At 34.1% G+C, this 25,385-nt stretch overlaps 3 protein-coding genes and 1 pseudogene across 3 annotated transcripts; 2 read left to right on the forward strand and 2 right to left on the reverse strand.

The window, feature by feature from the left end:
- Positions 1-4,613: 4,613 nt before the first annotated feature.
- On the reverse strand, positions 4,614-5,792 carry LOC100799659 (proliferating cell nuclear antigen-like; annotated as a pseudogene).
- Positions 5,793-6,518: 726 nt separating this feature from the next.
- Positions 6,519-9,215, reverse strand: LOC100800194 (pectinesterase/pectinesterase inhibitor). Its single transcript, XM_003550494.4, has 2 exons — positions 8,109-9,215; positions 6,519-7,392 (listed from the first exon to the last, which is right to left on the reverse strand). Exons 1-2 carry the CDS (start codon positions 9,115-9,117, stop codon positions 6,662-6,664), a joined length of 1,740 nt encoding a protein of 579 aa, XP_003550542.1. The 5' UTR covers positions 9,118-9,215; the 3' UTR covers positions 6,519-6,661.
- A 7,845-nt stretch (positions 9,216-17,060) lies between these two features.
- Positions 17,061-18,635, forward strand: LOC100803571 (multiple organellar RNA editing factor 3, mitochondrial). The gene is made up of 4 exons (XM_014770134.3): positions 17,061-17,481; positions 17,598-17,695; positions 17,980-18,045; positions 18,152-18,635. Exons 1-4 carry the CDS (start codon positions 17,123-17,125, stop codon positions 18,370-18,372), a joined length of 744 nt encoding a protein of 247 aa, XP_014625620.1. The 5' UTR covers positions 17,061-17,122; the 3' UTR covers positions 18,373-18,635.
- A 1,569-nt stretch (positions 18,636-20,204) lies between these two features.
- Positions 20,205-23,979, forward strand: LOC100800725 (trophinin). Its single transcript, XM_003550495.5, has 2 exons — positions 20,205-21,594; positions 23,557-23,979. The coding sequence occupies exons 1-2, from the start codon at positions 20,440-20,442 to the stop codon at positions 23,728-23,730; spliced, it is 1,329 nt and encodes a 442-aa protein (XP_003550543.1). The 5' UTR covers positions 20,205-20,439; the 3' UTR covers positions 23,731-23,979.
- Positions 23,980-25,385: the final 1,406 nt, after the last annotated feature.

A 25,385-nucleotide genomic window follows, 5' to 3' on the forward strand; every position in this document is an offset into this window, starting at 1 on the left:
AAAGTGAGTAGAGTTATTAATCTTAAATATACAACCATACTCAAATGATTAAGATTGTTTTTATTTAGTTTTGATCATAAAAATTATTTAAATTACATGATTGGGAATTGGTAGTGCAAATTGCATTTTAATTCAATTCTTCACATTATTAATTGTATAAATCTTTCTTACAATGTAAGGATATTTTTTTAAAATTAAGAAAAATTTTAAATTATAGTAAATTGAATTATATTAATGAAAAAAATTTAATTTACAAAAGTATCATAATTAATTTAAGAAAATAAGTAAAAAAAAATATAAATGACTCAATTTGAGCAGAGAAAGAATACTTTTTTTTAAAATTAATATAAAAATGATTGATGCACAATGCAAAAATATTTTTTTTAAGTTGCTATTAAATAAGTGTTTATTTTTATTTTGTATTTTATTAAAAAAAATAACAGTTTTAAAAATAATAAATAATCACGCGTCTTAAAAAAAATCTAACAAAAGAATATTCTCACGTTCAACACCATATAATAGATTGCTGCCACAAAGACTGTCTTACGTAGCTCCAGCCTCTAATTAACCAGTATTCGTTCAATAATTGTTCGTACCTCCCACCATAGTCCATGGTGGGTTTTTTTCTTCTTCTAGGAGTTAAGTTGATCGTGACTTGACTTGGGGTATCAGATCACTGAATACAAGCATCTATAACGATATCAGACACAGTTTTTTTTATTAAAAAACCCTATTTTTTTTATTTATTTTTATTCTCTCCTAAAAATAGGCCAGAATTATTGATTTTTACCAAATTTAACGGGTTCATGATTATTTATTGTTGTTGTGCATGATGTTTGGCGACATCATAATTATAATGTCGATCGATGTAATAATCTGAAGCCATGCACCGAGGAACACGATGAAGAAGTACAAATAAAAGCGTGTGGGGAACATACATATATTGCGTGAGGTTGGGTTTAGTAATGTATGTGGCTAGTGATCATCAATGAATCCGTCTGGAGTCAGGACTGAAGTCACCGAGTCAGTGTATATATTCATTATTCAAACTTCAAACTCATGTCCTTTCCTGCGGCTATGAAGATCAATCAGACTTCAGATGTAGGGATTATATATTATGCATATTATTTTTTATTTATGTGCGTTTGCTTGCTAGTTGTATAGTTAGAACAGTAGAAAGCGTGTACAGAGATAGAGGCTCCAAAAACGGAATCTGGATCTTCACTGCATACAAGTTGGGTGGGACACACTTCGCACTATATGATATTCTCACATCAACTTATAATCGTTGACACATTCAAATCTCCAGATAATGATAAGTTGTTCACTTCGATGTGGAAGCAACCATTTTCAAAAAAAAATAAAAATTCTGGAGATGTAAGCAAAGTGAAGCACCTACATCCATTTTTAAAATCTGGATACAATTTGGATTAAATTAGTTTTTAGTTAATCTTTAAAACACATATCCACAATTAGATTTTATCATGAATTATTTTAAATATAAATTATGCTAATTTAAGTAGAATAAATTTGCAGGCAAACAACGTTGTTGGCATATAGATTTTTTTTAGGAAATTATAGTTTTTTATTTATTTTTGTATTCACCTTTTCTTATATTTTTTAATTTATTATCTTTCCTGTTTCTTATTATTTCGCACCTACAAGTGCCAGTGCCGTTTGATGGGGTCCATAATCCCATGAATTCCAAAAATATTTTTTTAAAATAAAATTGTGATGCAGTAGAGGATAAACGGGTGAAATTATTAAAATCTTGACATAATTCATCTTCTAAATTAAATTGAAGAATCGGTCAAATTCTAAAGTTTTGACATGATTGGTGGAATTACGTAAAGCATAGAAGTTTACTTTTACTTATTTTATTTTAAAGTTAATTAAGTTTCCTATACGCTACACACCAGCCAAACATACTTTTACTCCTAATAATTGTCATCATTTTATAAGAAAAAAAATCTGATTTTAATATTAGTTTTTTTTTTTTTTTCAAATCAAAGAGTTTAGTTTAGTTGGGTTAAATATAGTATGTGAGTTGTTATAAATATTTTAGTATTTATCTTCGATTTATACAGATTTGGATTCATACACATGAAAAATAATTACAAATATTCCAATCATTTGCTACCAACCTTCGTCGTGCCAACAGCCAAGAGAGAGAACTACCATCAAAGTATCTGGATTGGAGATGATATGAGACACGTTAACCTAGTTCACATATAAATCTTGTACTAGTTCAGCTAACATACTAACACGCAATCTTGAAAGGAGTTTGTTAATTCACTTATTTGTCATCATTCTATCTCCAATTGAACAAGTGCCAAGCTCCCTCTCCTCTAGCATTGTTAAGTACCTAATCACGTTTCCCTCCCAAACTGTAAAACGGAGGTACATTGAGAAGCCCTTAATCCAGCTTCAAGAGAAGTCTATAATTTCATATTACATGAACGATAGTTAAACAAAATTAAAGTTATTCACACGAATCCCTTTATTTGTCTTGTTTCGATTGAGATGTTTAGATTTTTTTTCCTTCGTTCCCTTCAAAGACTTAGAGAAAAGCTAATTTAATAATTTAAAAGAAAAAATATCATTATATATATATATATATATATATATATATATATATATATATATATATATATATATATATATATATATATATATATATTCCTTTTAATTTTCCTACCAACTATTTTTACTCCTTTTAAACGGACCCTTAAATTCAAAACCCAATTAATTATGTTTAGAGCAACTGTCCGTATGATTCAGCCATTTGTAACATCGAAATTGAACTTTGATTAATAAATTGACATTTCTGGGCTTGGGCTCATCATCAAACTGAACTTTCCCAATCCCACCAAAGTATGGTGCATATAAAGAAGAGTGTTAGTATTTTTTTTTTTGTTTAAATATGTTTTTGTTCTTGATAAATATCTGTTTTTTGCGTTTGGTCTCTAATAAATTTTTTCTTTGGATCGAGTTTCTAATATTTGAAATTTTTTGTCTTAGGTCCCTACCTCTGAAATCGTTATCTGCTTATATTTCCGTTAACTGACCACAAAGGCATATCACGTGTGGTGTCACATCGGAATAAATGTCTGAGTGAGATTATATGTAGATTTTTTTTATATATAAAAAAGTAAAAAACGATGTGATTTTCCTTCAACTCTGTTTTCCTTGGTTCTGTGTTCTCTCTCCTCCCTTTTGTTTCTTTGTTCTGCCATCGAACAACGGCATAAGACCTACAGCGCGACGATCTTGTTGTTCGGCACCACCACGTTCATGGTTGTGGTCACCATGGTCACGTTGCAGAGCCTCATCACGACAAAGCTTTGTATATTTTTGGTATTATAAACATAAACATGGGATGGGATAAAGGGTGATGCTTTTGTGGACACACACGAACACTTGGGTCTTCCTTCAACTCCACACCCCTAATCCAACACCAACACCTATCCCTTCTTCATTCTCACCTTCTACAATTCCCATAACCTAAAAACAAAAACATCTTTTCTTTTTCGTTTTTCGAGAACACCCTTCTACTTATTTTTTCTTCTCTTCTTCTTCTTCTTCTTCTTGGACTTGCTTTGATTTTTCTCTTAGTTTTCTTGATTTTTGTTCTTCTGGGGTTTATAGGGTATCACAAAACTACTTCTTTGTTTTTTAAAATTTTTTTTTGGGGGTTTTGGTTTCATTTTTTGGGAACACCCTTTTACTTTTTTTTTTCTTTTCTTCTTCTTCTTCTTGGTCTTGCTTTGATTTTTCTCTGAGTTTTCTTGATTTTTGTTCTTCTGGGGTTTATAAGGTATCACAAAACTGCTTCTTTGTTTTTTTTAAATTTTTTTTGGGGGTTTCGGTTTTTTCAAGTTCTACTTTGGAACAACTTAAATGAAATAAATTAATTTTGTTGAAATAAAATAAAATAACATGTTGTTGCCTGTGGTAGATGGTGACTCAAAAGCTTTGAGGGGTTTTCGGTGAATGTGTGTGACAAGTCTGTGCTTTATTTTCTTTTAATCAATGTTTTTCTTTTTTTCTCTCTCTTCATGTTGATCGTTTCTAAAGAAACCTTATGTATATGGGCATTGATTACTTTAACTTCAACTTGAAATTGGCTCAAATGGATGGTTTATTCAACTTTTATTCTTTATTTTTTTTCTTTGAGGCATTTTCAACTTTGTTACCTCTTATTTCCTTTTCCACCCTATTGTTGATTGATCAAAATTCAGTACCATCTTCTCCCAAGGATTAACATATGAAGTTAACTTTCTTTTTTTTCAAAGAAGAAATGTAAGGATCTTTTAAGTGAAAATATCCATATCAAATGTAGAAGCAGTATTGTTATATGATTAACTCAAGGTTTTTGCTTACATGCAATATTATGTTATGAAGTTGTTCCAGTTCGCAAAAATAAAAATGTATTAACAAGAAAAATGCACACCAATTGTTACGTATTCTTCTAAACAATAGATTTAGGGGAAAATAAGGTGGTAGGGAACCAATACACATCTAAGAAATCCATAAAATGTCAATTCGTTGCTTACAAGGTTAAAATATCTTCAATAGAAGGTGTATAACGAAAACTACAAGTTCAAAAGGCATTAAAATCCTAATATCCTAACCCAACATCTAATAGGTAGATTAAACTTAGGTTTTGTATCTTCTTCATCCTCTTCTATCTTGGGAGCCAAATAGAACCACACATAGCCTATCTTAGCAATCTTGTACTCAACTACAATTGACAACTCATTTGGCATACTAATGGTAATTGTGTTGGACAATTGCTCATTCATCTCAATGACAGTAGCTTCTTCAAGCTGCAACATTAACCAAAAATTACAACCATTTAAAAAAGTCCACCACTATGCAATTCAACAATTGACTATTAAGCTAAAAAAATCATAGGTGGAACAAAAACAATGGGAAAGAAAACAATATCTCACCTTGTCCTCAGAAGTATTTTGCCTACAAACTATATTGGTAGTTCCAATGTCTCCTTTGGTGGAAAACTTTACACCCTCCTTAGTAATCAAAATGACAACTTCAACATACATAACAAAACACAAAACATTTATCAGCATAAATTTCTCAACAAAACAATCAAACATTAACAAACCACTAAAATAGAGAAGCAAAGCCAATTACCAGTGTCACCAATACTATTGAGATCCTTGCAAATCCTAGCAAACTCAAAGGATGGGATTTTAACAATGGCATGGCATGATACACCTCTAGAATCCCAAGGTGTTCACTGTCAATGTCCATCAGCTTCATCTCAAAATCAGAAATCTTATCTTCCGCTATAAAACATAATCCCAAAACATAAGTCAAACTAAAATTGCATCATTTTTCACATTAAAAATTTCAAGGCTTCAGAATCCAGAGCCATACAATACGCAAATACTTCCTTGATAAAAGCAACCCCCAAAATCTTGAAATTTGGGAATCTTAACCAAATAACTGGAGCATAACCCTAAAAACATCAATGCGTTCGTAAAAAACAACCATTCTTTATGCAGAACCCTAACATTTCAAAGACAAAATCTATTTCTTTAAGAGAAAGATAGAAACAATAGTCAAAACCCTGATGACAACGACAAAGGCTTCTTTTCTTCGATATCGCCATTTCAGAATCCTGAATCGTCATTCTTGCGAAACGATTGAAGGAACCCTTCATCGAAATTGACATTATTGTAAAGGTCCTCGTAATCGTCATCTTCTTCCTCGCCCAAGAAACCTTCGTCGCCACTCTCACCATACCCTTCCTCGCCTTCGTCCATTTTTGAGTCTATTTTGGCAAATGAACCAATTTGTTATTCCTCACGGAAGGTGGGAGCTTGCTCATGTAAAGGCTAAACCTGTAGATGAATAGTAACCTTTTATTTTTTTTAATATAATTATAATTAATTAAAATATGATGTCACATAAGCAAACACGTCGTCAACTTACATGTAAATTTATTCCGACGAGACAATACACGTAACTTGCTGACGTGACTGGTTAACGATCATGTAGGTAGATAATGATTTCAAATTAACGGAAGAGACTTGAGACAATTTTTTTAATATTAAGGACTCTATCCAAAGGAAACTTATTAGAAAATAAATGCAAAAAACGAGTATTTATTAAAGATCAAAAATATATTTAAACTTTTTTTTAAAATATTACGTAATTGATTAAAATTTATTGAAAATAATAAAATTATTTTTTTTATTAAATTAAAAGTAAAAATGACTAAAATTTATAATTTTTAATAAAATTTTAGCTAATAATACAAAACATTGACAATTTTCTTCTCATAGGGTAAGAAGGAACAAGCAGGAGTAGTCTAGGCAAGAGTGAATTTAAAGCGGTGAGATCGACTTCCGAAGGAACCGGTAATTTAGCCATTTAGCTAGGTAGAATAATTCTGTTGTAATTACTATGTAGCATGGAAAAGAAAAACTAAGAAGTGCGTGATGAAGAAACTGAATGCTACGTAGGAGAAAACTGAATTAACACATGAGTGCCACTGCATCACTTTTTTTCTTTTCCTTAAATACTGGCAGACATATATAGCAATGTCAAAAAGGGCATGCAGATGCAGGCATGCAGCAGGGATATGTAGCTACATGTATATTCTATTAGAGTCATTAAAAAAGACCATGAATTAAGCTGTTGGCAAAGGCAGCGCAATAATTGGGCCAAGGGAGTAGGGCACCCCAGACCCAACGATCCAAGAATCACGCTCAGTCGAATTAGCGATCTCAAAGAATTTTCCTGGGTAGTAATCAGTAGCTTCAATGGGAGTGATAACCTTAAAACCAGGCCACGTGATTCTACCTTGAGTGTTAGCACCAAAACCCCTGTTGTTGAACTCGTAGTAGGTGCTTGTGTCCTTGAAAGCACTTCCCATCCACGGCATGTACCCTTCAGGGACAAAGATGTCATCGATTTGCGAGTCCATGATGACAACCTTAGCGTAAACCCTCCACGGCCTTCCCAAGTAAGCAATCTTGGGGGACAAGGCAAACACGTCGGGTTCGCCGGTGAAGATGCAGCTCTGGAAGACCAGTGCACTGGGGCTGTCGATCTTGGTCCTTCCACCGGCGGTGACCATGCATTGCTGGTTCTCCATGGGCTTCCTTACGATGAACTTGCAGTTCTGGAACACGGCCACGGCGTCGCCGAACACGAAGTCGATGGTGCCCGTGACGGTGCAGTCGCGGTAGAACTGACGCTGGGATTGTGTGTAGAGGGTGTCCTGGAACCCATCCATGTTGCAGTTGTAGAATACAGCCTTGTCTGCTGTTACCCTCAGGGCAACGGCTTGGTGCTTCTCAGCTCCTGCTGTGTTCTCGAACCCGATGTTCATCGCCATGAAGTTAGCAGCGTTCACACCTGCCAACCCCCCATTAATCTTAATTACAAGTGCTTTACATCATGTTAGGAATCAACATGGATACTACACACACAGTTACTTAAGTACTACTTTTGTTACTATTCTTTCATAACATAGATACTGTTTTTTTTTTTCGAAACAAAGGAAATTTTTGTGAGGGTTAGAGACTAATCCTTCAGGTATTAAGATTTATTATTTAAAGAAGAATTATTAAATAATCTCATATCATCGCATATTCATGATCCAATTTTTAATTTATGAAAAAAAATTAACAATCTTTAACTTTATGTAATGTGGAGATTAGTTGAGACTATATAGTTCCCATCATGTAATAAATTTTCTAATCCTTTTTCATGCACACAAGTTTGATAATCTAATCCTTGACCACAAAAAAATATTACATGATCCAACAAATATTTATGTAAAAAAAAAATCAAGATTGTAAATTTTAGTAAGACTCAATACATGCACGTACTGATTAATTGAAATTATAAATAATTAATAGTCTAAATCATGTAATAATAATTTCATTTAAGAATCATGATTATCTGCCTAAAAAGCATGATTGTTTAAGCTAATCTTTAATCTAAAGGATTAAACACCACCACAAAAAATAACTGTGTTTAAGTGTTTTAGTAGATGTTAATTAATAAGATTATGATGAGTAGATTATGGTGTGCATATGTTATATATATATATATATATATATACTTACCGAAGGTAGCGGTGTTGTAAGTTTTGATGCCATCGACGTAGTTTTTGCTGCCGGTGATTCTGGTCTTGGTGGGGCCATCTCCGATCATGGTGACATGGGTCAAGTGCTTGTTGATCATAATATACTCCTGGTAGACACCGGCCTTGACGTAAATGACAAAAGGCTTCTTGTTCTTTTTAGGCACCAATTTAAGAGCCTCGTGAATTGTCTTCACCTGTCCACTCCCATCCTGAGCCACAACAACGTCCGCTTTGGCGTCCGCAGCCTGAAGAAGCCTCCTCTGTCCTTCACTCACCCACGTAGGGAACCCATCTACCTCCGATAGAAGCTTCCTGTTGTTGTTGTTGCTGAAGGAACTCAAGTTAAGACCCTTGAAGAGATTCGATACACCGTTCACTATGTCCAATGCGTTGTTGCTGAGCTCCAAAGAAGTGTTGAGAACCCTAGCCATGGTCTTGCCAGCCTCGTTGGTCGTGTTCTCGAACCCATCCAAACATGTCTGTTGGTGAGCGAGAGTACCGGCGATCCAGACCTTGAGATCATAGGCGTAATCGTTCAACTTGTTTAGTTCAAACTCTTCCAACTTGCGAACGGATTGGTGCATGTCATCGACAGCGTAACCTAGAACTTCCTTGCAGATGTCCATGGCCTGTTTGTTCATGTCGTCGGTGGCAAGTTCGTGGTAGAGCGTCGAGTTTTTTATTTGCTTTGCGATCTCTTCGGCCGTGGCGTTGAACGCGGTTATGATGAGCTCCTTCAGATCGGAAGTTTCGGAAGCTTTGGCGAGACTCTTGTGGCATGTTTCTTTGTATTCCGCGGATTCGCATATCACTTGCACGTTCCTTTGAGATTTCACGATCGAGTCGCCGCCTTCCTCGACCACATCGGCGCCTTCTCTTATGCCGACGGCCGCCGCGACCACCATCGCCACCAGGAGGAGGGAAGACACGCTCAGAATGGCGAGCTTCCTCTTCTTCTTCTCATGGGTGGTGTCGAGTCCATTCTTCATCTCTAACAGCTTATGATTATTATGAAACTCTTTTTTCTTTTTTTCTTCCCTGCGTTTGCTTATTGGCCTTCGGGCAATGTGGTTTTCTCAAAGCCCTAGGGCACTGCTGCTATTTGGAGCATTCGGGTGAGGCTGCGTATTTATACTCTTGGGTTGGGAAACGAAAGGTGCGAAATGTTTATGTTGTTGTCCAACGGATGTGGAGGACCAAGCACGCACGCACTACTTCTAATTGCTAAACTTGGCATGCGACGTTAACCGAAATGTGGTCATTCATTGATTTAATTTAACAAACGATGGTAAATAGAATGTAATTTAGAGGAGCTCCTTGAATCGTGGACCTGTTTCAATATTCTACACGTTAATCCGTGTTAATTAATAAATAATTGATGTCCAAATATATACACGCTAAGATCGACTATCATTGTCCCGATCGATAAATCTTTATATGATAAATAATCGTGTTTTTTTAGCTTTTTCTTATAAATTGGAAAGGACGGTTATATCGTATATGTTACCTGAGATATAGTCCAGACGATATAGACTCTAATGTTTCTTGGGGTTGTTTCGGGAAAGGGGTGAAATTTGTGTGGTGGGGGAATATTGATTTAGATTTTTCGAACAATGTAGATGAATCATTGAAAGATCAGCTTCCTTCATATAAATATTGCTTTAAGTTATATCTAATAAAGTTACTGAAATTTAATTTTTCAAAAAATAAGAAGGAAACATTTCGGCATTTCCCTTCTGTGATCAATAGAGGAATCATATTCGCGGTCCCTCTACGACCCTTTTCCTTCTTTCCTAAATACTGTTACTTGCCAGTCTAATCTGAGTTGAAAGAAAGACGCAGGCCCAGATCACATGCACCATTTTCTTTTTATTGATTCTTGAATGATAGATAGAACCATCGTTTTCGATCTGCGATTAAAGTAACTCGATCTGGACCCTATTCTTTATGTTTCTTGCTCTAAGTGTCCCACAGTTTAGGTGATAAATATGAACATATTTCATACTAATTAAACCCAAACATTGAGTCCGATCGAGTAAGGTTTGTTCTAATTTTTTAAACTTTTTTTAAAGCAAAAATTCCTATAGATTTTATAAAAGTGTTGTATTTTGTACTTCTGTTTATTAAAAAACTATTTTCTAATAAATTTTTTAAATCATGTTTAATCTAAGTTAAAATATTAATTTTTTCTTATATTTTTAATTCAATTTAAACTTAAAAAATACTAATGAGGCATGAAATTTGATATTTATGAAAGAAATATTCTGTGGTACCACGGACATGGGACTGCAATATTGCAAGAGAAGCTAAAGAATCACTTTTGCTACCTTATAAGGGAGGGGACACGACATTCTTTGAAGTAACTAGAAAACACAAAGCATCAACTTAACAATAAAGAAACCATATATTTTCTATTTTGGTATAGTGCACTTTCTTAGTAGTGTTGAATTCAATATGGCTCCTCCAGCAGCAAACCTGTGAGAGATTGGTTTAGAAGGCCTTGCTCTGAAGACATTAATGGGGTATCTCCTAAAAAAAAAATGTCTAAAGGATCAGCTGAAGCTAAAGGAGACATGGCCAACTTTCAAGCATTGCTATTATTGTTCTGAAAGTTCATGGGGTGACGGTTTTACTCCACGGTAACTTTATAACGGATTATGGTTCCAAACTCCTACTCACTTGTACTCAATGGTGTTAATATATGAAAGGAGGAGCGGATTTGGTGACCTATTAGAGCAGCGGCACACTTTATATAGAGTTTTGGTCACCAACAAATTCAAGTGTGCAACGGGATATGAGAGATAATCGTGGGATAATAATTTTATGATTACAATAGTTTTCAAATATTAGAATTGAACCTGGACAAAATATGAACCACATCAGAAATAGATTTTTCACATCATAACAACTCAGTATGTTAACTTATTCAGATAACAAATCGCATATGCTTGTTCCCGAAGACCTGAGATACTTACAAGATCGTGAAAAAATTAACATCCCCTGCACGACAGGGATGCTGGTTGGTTCAAGTGCCCAATGATGAGATGGAGGAGCTTGCCTTGAATAGTAACGAGGTAGCTGCACGCTTTGGTGGGATAATGCTTCTCAATTTCAAAGGAACACAACATAAACATAGTCGTTGTGGTGCACCAATATTTCGAACTTTGATCGATGAGCTAGCTCTTTGCTTAATTCATCAGATTATATACTACTTCTTTATATGCTATAATTAGCTTCAAATATATGTAGCGGTTGTTGTTTAATGCGTAGCTCTATGCATATATATGACCATAGTATGAAGCGCACGTATGATATGATTCAACAAGACAAACTGCAAATTATACATAAAAGTCTCTTCTGCCGTGATTGTGGTACTATATATTTTAAAGTCCTGTTAGTTTGATGTAGAATCTAAACTCGAGTGTAAGAAGTCATATAAGTATATCTTCTACCTGTGAATTTGATCTTCGATGTTCTGTACGTGCGTATAACTGTGCATATAACAGAAAAAGAAAAAAACATGTATGTGCGCATATAAAAATAATAAAATAACTTATTAGTATTTGTTTCATATATTATCTATGATCAATTGGAAATATTATATTGATTGGATGATTAAGAAAAAAATAAAATAAAATTATAAATTTGATTTTTTTATTAACTATGATCAACTTACTAATTGCAGCATACTATTAACTTTTTTAACAGTAACGACAATAAAATAGAACCTAGCTAAGGTCTTTTTTTTTGTTGTTGTTGAAAACCTAGCTAAGATCACCAGTACTACTCAAATTCCCCTTATTTGTCCGACTCTAGTAGGTTTTTAACTGTTTTTGATTAATTTTTTTAATGATATGTTGTGTCGCGCGTTTCATAATTGTTAGTTGTGTACAATAATAATACATTAATATATCATATATGTCTATTAAGTTTCATTATAGAAGTGTTTGAATCTTAGCCAAGGTAATAATTGAGAGCAGGGAGGAATCACCCCATTATATTAGTGTGTATTTTTTTTTTTAGGCACCCCATTATATTAGTTAGGATCATCTTTAATAAACTCTTGTAACTGATGAGTATTTTTTTTTTATTTTTACAAAAATCACCGTAAGCATCTGGACAAAACTTGCATTAAGAATGACTTGAAATTGACTGGGAATTTATAGCTGACATGGAAAAACAAGTTGTATTTATAGAGCAACAATATTCTCATTTCTATTTTTATAATGAAAAGTGTAAATACTCAATTTTGTTTTTTTTTTAATTTTTAAGTTAATAATATTTAATATATAATAAATATATTTAACCTCAATTTTTTAATAAACTTATTTGAAGCCTAAAATAATAAAAAAGAACAGGGCAAAAACAATGAAATGGGCCAACGAAGCCCAAATCAAAAACTAAATAAAAAAATGTTTTGGGCCAATTCCTAACTATTCAGAACCTAATTAATTGTTACAAAGAAAGAAAAAAAAAATCTTTAGAGACTCTGAAATTTCGACTGTTCTGAATGTGATTGATTAATACATTGATCGGAGCCTCTATTTTTTCTTGGTTTAATCACTGTTTTGTTCCTATAATTGCAGTATTTTTTTCAGTTTTTAAAGTTTAAAATATTTAATTTTGATCCTTATACTTATAATTTTTTAACTCTTTTTGATACTTGTTTTTTAAAGTCGTCAATGTGGTTGCATTAGGATTTTTTTTTAAATCACTACTCACAGTATAATAAAACCGCTAAAAATATATTTTGACAATTTTTTACTGTCATAAATTTAAAATCAAGGCTTTGTTGCAGTGATTCATCCACCATAGCCAAGCCGGATGGCTTTAATTAATGAGTTGAGAGTTTTGTTGGCGTTTAATCAAACCCTGCAACAACTCTGCTTGTTCTTTTTTTTTTTTTTTTTTTACGGTTTTACATTGTCAACTCAAGTTTTGTAGTGATTTTAAAGAATTTGAAAATAACTTTGTCAAACAACATTAGAACAAGGACTAGAAGAGTTACAAAATTACTACTATAAGAATCCAGATGGGATGTTTTAAAGGATTAATAGGTAAGGTTATTGCTGCAATACAAGGATCAAAATAGTAATTAAAACAACTTTTTTACTCCAAATTACAAGTTTCGGTTGAATCAAATATGCTTCCAATAATAGATAATGTTTTGTAGCTTTGATCATGAGCAGTCAATCACATAAGACTTTCAGGCTATACCATGGATGGTTATTATTGCCAAAAAACCAGCGTGAGGAATTCTTAAAAAAGAGAAGAAAGGAATTGGAACTGTAATTGTTTTGACATCAGGGGATTGGAAAAATATATAGAAAGGGAGATAAACAAAAAATTTGTAAGTGTTCTTCTAGCTGTATTGTTTGGCTAAATTCAATCTTCTTTCGTTTTAAATCATCTGCGAATCGTAAGCTCTGATTTCGTTCGTAATATTAATTCGATGCTCTTTTTTAACAATATTTCACAGAAAAATTCTACGAAAAATGGAGTGCAGGTATTTGTTAAGTCCTCTGGATTCATGTTAGCAATAAAAATATTTCTTATTAACGATTTAAATTATGGAATTTGAGTATTTGTAAAGAAAATAATCTAAATAAATCATGTAGTGCATAAAATTTTTGCTTATGTAATACTATTTATTTTTGGTACATAATTAATCATTATTATATTAAAGTTGTTTGAAAATATATATTGTAAAATGGTAAGTGACACAAAAAAAATGGCAAGTCTTGTGGATAGAAAAATTTAACTTTGAAGAGGGATTCATTAAAGGTGATTAACAAAGTTTTCAATGAAAATTTATCATTATAACAACTAATGGATACTCTTGAATGAATGTAGTAAAAAAAATATATATACATAATGCAAAAACACGTTTTACTTCAATATTTATAAAGATAAAGATGTTAAGAAGTTTGCATGAGCTAGTGAAGAAGTCAAGAAAAATAGGCTTAAGTTCCAACCAGTTGTCGTTTTTTTTATAGAACCAGATGCCATTGATGCACTTCTGATAAGTGAAACTCGTTGTTCTAACCCAGAAAAGCGTACGTGGTGCCATATGCTACAAACACCTTGTTCTGATCATCATTATTTGGATAAATCCATTAATCCAATTGACGACGCACTTTATTCTTACCTGGTATTTGATGCTATACCATAAAATAACACCTTTCTTTTTTCTATAAAAATAAAACCTTATTCTGCTAGCTCATGGGACCCAACATGTTCTCCCTGAGATTGAAAGGAATAAGCAATGATATATGAATATCACATCACTTCAAGTCCAATTGTCCAAACACTTCATTTATAATATCTACTTCATATATATGAATAAGCAATGAAAGGAGTATTATTTTTTTCTTTTTCTTATCTTTATTTGTTTCTTTAGACGTCCTAGGGTTTAATTAGTTTCCAAATCCTACCTATCATTTTCCAAAAGGAATAATTTTACTGTGAAGATCAAATAATCGAGATGCTTATTTTACAAGCATAATACCATGGTTGCGAAGTAGGATCAGATGTCGTTTTTCTACTTGTAATCAACCAAAAAGTCCAAATTAAACTGGTTCCACGTCACCATAACAATCAAAATTTCAAAATCATTCTTTATTACTTCGATAAGAGACAAATAGACCCATAGGGCAAGGATCAAATCTTAAGCCTGGTTAACGAGGGAGTGATATCAATGTCCATAATAATAATTATACTAGAGGCATTGATTCGTCAATCAAAAAAGTAAATATCAATCCAGTCAGACTAGTAAAGGGAGATTAAGAATTCAAACCTTGATTTAGCGTAGAAGATGATCAAGATATTGTACTTTTTAACTCCATATTATTATGGGACACGATCGAGGATCTTTGACAAAATGGGATGATCACACAATATCAACAGAATATAACCAAGCTAAGTAGTCTATTACTAATTAAATTAATTCAGCAAATTTGGTCCCACAAGGTGGGAAGGTACAGTGCCTTGCGCGGACCTATAATATAAGGCCTCAGTCTATCACTAACATATAGTTATCACTTTCTTGATTCCTTTGCCTTGAGCAAGAAATGAAACCTCAACCTCAAGCAGATCTTGCTAACATTGGAATTGGGTCCCCTGGCCAGCAGAAGAATGTTTGGAACCTTTCATCAGAGCCTCAAATTCTGTGTCAATACAAATTTTATCCAACCTATTTGACCGCTAAGGTCATTCAGATGAAAGTAGAGGACGTGAAATGTAATGAAGCTGCTTCAAGATTCATTGCTGAAAACAGACCAGAGTTACCACAAAGAGGCTTGGTTGGGTGATGATGATCCGTGACAGACAGAAATCTTCACAATATGGAGTAATAAGTAGTCTTTTTTTTTTCTTCTTATTTTAATGTTACACCTCATCTCTAATCTTCTTGAAAATGTTTAGAACTCCTAGTCCTCTTGTACCATGTTAAATTGTTAATGTATGAATCATCTGGAATATCCACTCAATGGTTTTTCCTGCCAGTTATGTACAAATCAAGGCTAATACTATATACTAACCGGCTTTGCTCTCACAAACTTACTACTGCCTCTAGTGTGATTTGAGCGCAGAAACAAGTTGAAAGTCAACTCAAGAGCATGGGTTTATTATATTAAACAGACAAAAAGAAGTTGCTAAAAATGGATTAATGTTTATAGTATTAGATTATTGGGTATGTCCTATGAATCTTAATTTTATTTATGCACACTCTGATATGTAACCTTGAGGGCCTTTGAATTTCTGAAGTTCAATTGTAAACCTGGTAAAGCCAAACTTTATAAACCGGATTGAACTCAGTAATCAGTATATTGTGATTCTATGATGTTATTTCCCTCAATACCTTTCTCTTCATTCCTTGCATTGCTTCCTTTGAGATCTCTTCCACTCTGAATTTTACACTCAGTATCTGTCTTTCTGTATTGCGTGTGAGTATGAATATTCAGACCAATTGAACTAGAACTGTTTGCCTCTGGACAATTCATCAATGGTTTTGGACGATTCAGATTTAGTGTATACAAAATGAACAATTTTGTTAGAATTAAGTGTTACATAAGGCAGTTCTTTTAAGTTACAAGACAGAAATATGTGAGGAAAAACATTGAAAGGAGTATTTAAGTTGAAGAATTGAATAGAATTTTAAAGTTTGAGAATTGGATTAAAATATAAAATAAATTTAAAGAACAAAAATACCAAATTTACGTGTCCCAAAATTTAAATTTAAAAAATGAATTCAAGCTTAAAATGTGTTGATAGTAGTATATAGGTGATTGTTTAACCAAACCACTCTAAAATATTATTATTGGTATTATGTAATGTTAAATATTAAGTTACAGATTTTCCTAGGATTGGGTCTCACTATTTTTTCAATTAATAAGTCTTTAATTAGGTATTATCAAGAGCTGCTCATTGGCTAGCACAACCAATGGCCTTAGAATCAAAGCATGGCCAGATAGGTATCCAGATGCAGCATCAGATATAAGCTTCAGTGACATTATCATGAAAGATGTCAAAAATCCTATTATCATTGACCAAGAGTATGAATGTTATCCGGACTGCAAAAAGAAGGTACTATTATTTTGGTATGTTGCTCTTACGACGACTCACTTTTAAAATTGGTATTAAGGGGGACAATCCGTACGAATTGATATTAAATATTTCAATTTTAAACGTCCCAATAAAAATTCTCAATTTAAGATCTTTCAAAAACATGTAAATTAATATCAATTCACAGTTATTCCATGTTTTTCTACGTCATTTTCTCTTTAATAAAACAAATAGTCAAATCAATACAAAAAAATTATTTATATAAATAATTATTGATTTAAAAAAATAAAAAGATCGAATTATATTAATATCTTTTAAACTTTTATCAAATTACACATAATTATACTCTTTTTTGTTTTTTTGTTTTTTTATGTTCCTGCGTTACTTTTTCTTTTAAGTTTAAAAACATTACATTAACATCTAGGCTGGGAAATGGCGTACCTAAACGCTCGGCGCACCTTAGCATATAGGCTGGCAGGAGCTCTGTCTTCGTCATCCGCAAGCGCGTCTCGCTGTCGCTTCGCATTGGCGTTGCACCACGCCAAACAAACCGTACCCATTCCTCACCCGGCGAGTTTTGCGGTTCGGACTCAATCTTCGGGTTCGGGTTACTCGCCCCTGAACGACCCCTCCCCGAACTGGAGCAACCGTCCCCCGAAGGAGACCATTCTTCTCGATGGCTGCGACTACGAGCACTGGCTCATCGTCATGGAGTTCCCCGATAACCCTAAACCCTCCGAGGACCACATGGTTAACTCCTATGTCAAAACCCTAGCTCAAGTCCTCGGAAGGTCATTTTCCCTCTCCTATGTAATTAATTATTTTATTTTATTTATTTTTAATTAGTTAATTGCCACGCTTATTTCTATTTCCTAATTTCACTTCCCTGCATGTATGTTGATTGTAGTGAGGAGGAGGCTAAAAAGAAGATATACTCTGTTTCCACTTCTACGTACACAGGTTTCGGCGCCCTCATTTCCGAAGAGCTTTCTTATAAAGTCAAAGGTGTCATTGATTCGTTACTTTGTTTATTTTATTCTTCATTTTGCTCGAAATTTGTAGCTGTTTGACTTGTTAGGGTTTTCTTATCAATGATGTTGTGCCACTATCAAATTGATTGCGAATCTCATCTTATAAGAATATTAATTAATGGAGGTTAATTTTATGGAAATACTTTCTTTGAGTTTCTTTTTCTATCAAGTTGTAATCTGAAATTTGTTTGTCTCTGTTGTGAATTTTTCCTTGTGCTTGACTAACTGTTGCGACAATTTGTTTTCCTTCTTTAATAGAGTTACCTGGAGTTCTTTGGGTGCTACCAGATTCATATCTTGATGTTCCCAACAAGGATTATGGAGGTTAGTGGAGGGTTCTAACTTCAAATTTAGTGAGAGCTTAGTTAACTGTTGAATTGTTTTCTATTTTTCATTTTCGGTTGTGTTGATTGCTTTTGGAGGATTTCAGGTGATTTATTTGTTGATGGGAAAGTAATTCCTAGGCCACAGTATAGATATTCGGATAGGCAACCCAGTAGGAGTAGACCTCGGCCACGGCATGACAGACAGCGGCAAACAATGCAGGTTGAAAGGAGAGATCAACAGAACTGGAACCAAGGTCCGGGGGGATCTATGCAGCCATCCACTGCAATGAATAGCCAAAACTTTGTGTCCGGTGGAGAGTACTAAGAAATGTTTATTGGGAACTCTGCTTTAGAAATTAGCACATGTAGAAAACAGAACTAAGTTTTTCTTATGGGAGTTATGATTTAAGGTTCGGAGGTCATATTTTATTTGTGTTTTTTTTTTTTTTTTTTGTGGTGTGGAAAATGGCTGTGATGAAATTGTTTATGATCTGCTGATGGAAATAAATTTCGTTTCAGTCTTTTCCCTACATGTTTTAATGTGTAATTTGGATCAGTGACTGTTAAAATGGATAGACTTGAAACAAACTTTGTTTTTGCATCTGAATTCTGAACCTGTTCTCAATGTCAATGCCCTGTGATACGTTTAAAGTGCATCATGAAACCTTAAAATTTCAAAGTGCTCATTTTTTTTTTAATTTGTTTAAAGCTGCCACTCTATGGGTCTCTTGGTGAATGGTGATTGCATATATTTTTATTATTTTATCGATTTTCTTTATAATATACTTAAAAATAATGCATTTGTTTGTTGGTTTTTACGTATCATTCATACTGATAGCCCATTGGAAAGAGGTAACTTATATTATTGTATGTTTGGTAGGACAGACTGTTGCATGTTCATCTCCTTGTCTAGTTATTTCAGACACTGTCTAGTTAAAATTGTTGATATATGATTCTTTTCTCAAAAGTCAGTGCTAGTTAGTGCGCGTTTGGATACCGTTTAGAATCGATTCTGGCTGCCAAAATTGTGGTGTGACCGTGAAAAATCAGAAGCAACAAAGGGTTGCTTCAATGTGACCGTGGAAAAAAATCGAGGTTGCATCACCATGCCACATATCGAAACACGTGCTAAATTGTTTCATTGATAAATCAATTTTCTTTGCTAGTGTGGATAATGATTTCAGAACAGTTTTGATTCCTTGTCCTCTGGTACACAATCTGCTTCTTCTTGAATCTTGGAAATTTACCTAATGTGGTGCTGGTTTTGTTTTTCACATTTTGTGTAAAGAGCCTTCTGTTTTATTTCTGCTTAAGTTGGATAATATTCAAGTGCATTTATTCTAGTGTGCTGGAACTACGAGGTCGAACAAATCGGGGGCTGCTTTTGCTTTGATTCGTTAATATTTGAATAATTGAACTGTCATAGCTAACAAGTTGGCCATATGCAATGGTGCCCAGAGCATGTATTGTACCTATTAAATAAATAATGGTTGAGTTTATGATAAAATATACATGTATGATAAGTTTTCTTTTTATCTCTTTATGCAAAAAATAATTATGTTTCAAAAATAAAATATTCATCAATTGCTAAATCGTGGGAATAAATAAGATAAATTATACTGATGAATTGTGCTGATATTTAATAATTATAAACTATATCAATTTTCTTAATTTATATATCAAGATGTCATGTATTATTCTTCTTAACGCGTACCTCTGAGGCTCTTAGTTTATTATTCAAAAGAGGTCAACGAAAGAGATTTAAAAAAAAATAAAAAAAAATAGATATCAACAACAATTCAAGTATTCAATAGGTATAAGTATAAATGGCATTTGCTCTATCAATGAAATTATGTAGTTCCCTTGTTAAGGGGCGATATTAAAGAAAATTGCTGAGTACATTGTAGAGTGGAAAAATATAAATTCTCGTAACGTAGCGTCAGGTCTATTAAGAGTTTGTTTAATTTAAAAAAAAAATAGTAACTATTTGTATTTTTAAATTTTAATTGGAAAGTATTATTTTATTATTTATTTTTCAAACAAATGATGTAATTTTACAATTGAAAAAAGCAGAGAAAATATTTCATCAAATTAAAGTGTAATTTATTACCGAAGATTAGATTAGGCATGTTAAAGAATTACTCTTCTCCTTAGAAGACTCTTTACTAAACAAACAGCAATTGATTGACAGCTTGCGTGAAAGATGAGCCAGCAACCTGGGCAGGGCACCTTTATGAAACTCAACATTTTAAAAACCGTTAATTTACAGATTTAGCATATGCCAGATTATTTTCCAATCCACCTTCCCTTTTAACGATACCAAAAATAGCGTTCTGGAGTCCAAGATCTCATTCATTGTCCTTTCCTTCCCTTCCCTTGGCCCAATTGAGAAATGAATTCCAACTTCAATTTCGATTTCGATCTCGGCATCGGATCCAACCGTCCCAAATCTCTTAACGACCAGAAAAACCCCAAACCAACTTCCTCCTATTCCTCTGCCCAACCCGCATGGACCCACCGACCCGCCCCCACTCAGACCACCGCCTTGCCCGGTGGGCCCCCCTCCATGGTCGGAGACATCTTCGGCAAGAGTTGGGGAACCCCTCAACCTTCTTCCGCTTCCAAAAACATCGGGATCGTTAATAAGAACCCTAACCTTTTCGGAGATTTGGTAAGTTCTGCTCTGGGCCTGGGTTCCAAGACCAACGTTCCTCTCAAAAATGCTCCCGCGCCCAATAAAACAACAACCTTCTCAATGGGAAACATGGCTGATTCTTTGCCCAAAACAGGCTCCACGCCACAGAGCAGTGCTAGTTGGGCATCATCCTCTGGGGGTTTTAATGTCAATGCCAATAAAACCACTCCCAATCTTGGGGGTCCTTCATTGCGAAACATGGGCTCTGGAATCGGAACCAATTCTAATACTAACAAGGATCCCTTCAGTTCTCTGTCTGGTATTGGATCCAAGCAATCTTCTACTCTTAACTCAGCTGCTAAAGGACCAAAGGTTGATTTGGGGGACGATGGTTTTGGAGATTTTCAAAATGCTTCCAAACCCAGCTCCGCTGCGTTCCCATCCACTGCTTCTCCTGGAATTGATATCAATTTTACTAGATCTACTGCTGCTGCTGCTTCCAATCAGGGATCAGGTGGTGGTGGTGATCCAATGGACATGTTTTTCACGACGATTTCTTCCTCGGCCTCAGGTGAAGGTGCTGCTGCGGCCTCTGATGGATTTGGAGGACAGGACAATTGGGGTTTGGATTCGGAGTTTGGTGGGGGAGGCCAAGATGTGGGTGGCACCACTACTGAGCTTGAGGGGCTGCCTCCTCCTCCTGCTGGGGTCTCAGGCTCCACTGCCAAAGGCAAGGGGATGGACAGTTACAAGCAGGGACAGTTTGCCGATGCTATTAAGTGGCTTTCGTGGGCTGTCGTCCTTCTAGAGAAAGCTGGGGATAGTGCCACCACTGGGGAGGTTTTGTCGTCCAGGGCTTCCTGTTACAAAGAAGTTGGGGAGTATAAAAAGGCAGTGGCAGATTGTACAAAGGTATTACATGATTTTTTAGTTGATATATCACTAATGTCATTGCTAAGATTGAATTGTTGGATGATTTAAAACAACTAGCTGCAATGTGTTATACTATTGGTGAATTAATCAGCTAAAGAGCATGAGATGGAAACAAGGTTAATATTGCTAGAAAATATTAGATTCCGCAGGAAATGCAAGGTGTGATGGAACATATTTGGAGCAAGTAGATAAAAACAAAGTTCATATTATCTCTTTGGGTCTTGCCTTGCAACCCATACAACACCTACTTGTATAGAATCCTTAGAAAAGTTTAAGGATTATTACACACTTGAACGGTTGAACCATAATTACATAGTGCCTTATTTAAGAAGTAATTGCTAATTAGAATAGTGCCTTACTTTTTGGAACTAATAATTTGATTTGCATGCATCATGACTTTAGAAATTTAATAACTAATAAAACCAATTCATTGTATAATATGCTACAATGTGCCTTCCATGTTTTCTAAAATCAAGCTTCATTCTTCTCCTTCATTGGATAGTTTCACCTTGTGATCTGAATTTCTGCTTTTGGTACATTGTTTAGACCAGCACTGGTTGCTATGATAATTGTTTTTCTTGCAAAATAGAGAGCATTGAGGAGTGGTCCTGTCATTGTTCCTTGACCTTTCTTGGTTTGGCCTTCCTCTATCACATTCTCTACTAGATCTTCCTCCTTTGCTTAGTGGCTGATTGCTGTTGTACCTTTTTCTCTCTCTGCGTCTTTCTTTAAAAAAAAGAAAAAAAAACTTGATTGTAAAGCTTCCTCCAAAGGCTAATCTAAAAGCCTGCCCATTCTTTCTCCAGGTTAGAGCTTCAAGAGAATTTGTCAGTTCTTTATACTGCATATTATATTACAAAAATCTTTGGATCTTCCTGGATAGCAACAATATAATCAAATTTTGTGGCAAGCTGCTAAGAACTTTCTCAACAATCAGCTTTTCTTGAAACCTGATAGTATCTTAATAGCTTCTGATTTGATTAACAATCTAAACCGCTTTCGTGGAAAATCACACACCTTTTGGTCCTTTGACTTCCTATCATGGACAGCTACTCAAGGTTCTCTTCAGAGTTTTTGCATACAGAATACTTATTTTGCCGAGTTTCCCAACTTTCTTTTGTCTTCTTAATAATGCCAAATTTATTGGATGAATGCATTTGCTCGTACGAGCACCTGCATCTCTCTTCAAAGTTTCTTTATACTTCTTCAGTTGATTTCCTTGCAAAGCCACTTGTTGTGATTGTTCTTGATATTCTTCTTCTACAACATTACAAAGAACTTGAGAAATGAAGAAAGTCATTGTTTGGTCACTCCAATAGTTATAAAATTCACCATCAAAGATAGGAACTTGGCTAGAGGAGTATTGAAGGCAGGTATTGATGTTTAACGATGAGTCCATACTCCATAGGGTTTTAAACAAAAGTGGATCAAATAACCAACTCTGATGCCATTCTTAAAAGTTACCACCTACTTGGTTTATAACTCAACTGATTCAAAACCTACTTATATAGAACTCCTTGAACCATCAGGACATGATGCCTTCGGTTGAGTAAATAACTCATAATTACTTTGTTGCCTTATTTCTAGGTACTAGTGCTTGGGTTTATGGAATAAAAACATACATCTCAACATGACTTGAAATTTCAAAATTAATTTCTGACAACCCTGTGCTCAAATATCCATGTTCTAGTAAATATTTTTTTGGCTTTAAGTTCCACTAGTAGATCAGTGCCTTGTCCTATTTATAGTTTGCTTAAGACCTTATGCAGCATGTGTATTCAATTCAGTAATAAGTTTCAAAGTTTAGGATGGATGGCTTGACTGGTCCATGAGTTCCACTACACATTTATGTCACCTTTTATGATGATTTGAACCATGTCATTTTCTTGATCAGCATATAATAATAAGGAAGAATGTTCTGAATTGACATTTGTTGTGCAGGTTCTTGAAAATGATGAAACCAATGTATCTGTCCTGGTACAGCGTGCTCTGTTGTATGAGAGTATGGAAAAGTACAGACTTGGTGCTGAAGACCTTAGGACCGTGCTGAAGATTGATCCTGGTAATAGGATTGCTAGAGGCACCGTTCACCGGTTGGCTAAGATGGCTGATTAGGAATTCTTTTGTCCTTTTCTCTTTTTCCTTTGATTATCATGCCATATAGGTTTTTACATCACCAACAACCCCCATTTCCTTTGGCCTTATAGTTAGGGGGTGATAGGTAAGGACTGCTTTTTGAATGCTGTCACCCTTCATATGATATGTGATGTATGGTTTATTTCATTCTGGCTATGTCTTGAAATTAAAATTCTCATTGCCATCACCCAAATTTGCCCTTAATAGAATTGCCATATTCTTTTTCTATTTGTTATCTCGTGTTTGGATTGTTTGCATATTAAGAAAGACATTTGTTATTTCCTAAAATTATGAATAGAGAATGCGTTCCGGTTACACTTACTCTATGGAAAGACATCGTGATTCACAGAATATTTGTTCCCACGTTCCCCGGACGATTTTGTTTTGCTTGTGAACTTATGTATGGACTCAGTTTTCACTTTTTTTTGTTTTGCTTGTGAACTTATGTATGGACTCAGTTTTCACTTTTGTCATGCTCCTCACGCCACGGTATGTTGACGAAACCTGTTAATATTTGTTGACAAAAAAAAAAAAGAGACTTGTTAATGTTTATCATTTATGCTTGTTGTTTCACTAGGATTGCCTGCAGTCGAGATGTAACAATTTAATTCCCCGCCCCCATTTTAAGTGCATGTTTTCTTAAATTGTTAATTATAAAATTATAATCAAATGGTTAAGATTCTATATTCTCTTCATCGACAGCACAGAATCCACACTCCCAAGTTGTGGTTTGTTATTCAAGCCATGAAATAAAAAATATGGTACCATATAATCATGTGAAATTTTGGCGGAAAAAATGCAATTAACCCTATAATATATTAGAATGCCAAGTAATTTGAACTTAATAATTCAAAGTATGATAGTTCATATAATTGGAGCCTTCAAGTTTTCCTGTCTAAATAGTGATATCCTTCCTGGGTGCGGTTATAATCTTATCGTATCATCATACGATATCATATTGTATCTATCTTCGTAGCATATACAATTCCAAAGCCAGACGACTCTGTTTAGTTGTGTCAACAGAGTTTACACATTTGTCTACATAAAAAATCACTTTGTGTAGTTTCTCATAGTAAAGATTTTTTACCGACAAGTCATTAGTAGATATAATTTTTTTAAGTAACATTTCGGATTCAAGTCTTATAAAAGGGGAAAAATATGATTATAGGAAAAAATCACATTAAAGATAATTAATCATATTTTTTGACAGAAATTAATCATTCACAAAACCAATAAATATTCGAAATCAATAACATAATAATAAAAAATAATAAAGATTTTTCAATTCCTAGCTAGTAGCAACTCCATTAGAGTATCATCAGGCCCATAACACCGGATCAGCCCAAAAACAGCGGCTCAAAAATATAATTTTTGAGTGGGCCGAATCCACCAATCAGTGTACTTTTTGACCTAAAAAATGTTGTCTACATAATCCTAACATAAAGGGGATTAAAACAACTTCGAGATCTAGGCCACCAAGGAAGATGAGATCAATAAGGCAATTGCTTCTGCACTGCTTCCGGAAGTAATATGAGAAGTAGAAAAAAAAAAAAAAAAGATCAATCATATTATATTATATTCACTATAACAGAAGAATTAATAAGTCATGAATAATTAAATAATGTTTTCATTAT

The sequence above is a fragment of the Glycine max genome, chromosome 17 (assembly GCF_000004515.6).
Source record: "Glycine max cultivar Williams 82 chromosome 17, Glycine_max_v4.0, whole genome shotgun sequence".
In the NCBI taxonomy this organism is placed as follows: domain Eukaryota; kingdom Viridiplantae; phylum Streptophyta; class Magnoliopsida; order Fabales; family Fabaceae; genus Glycine; species Glycine max.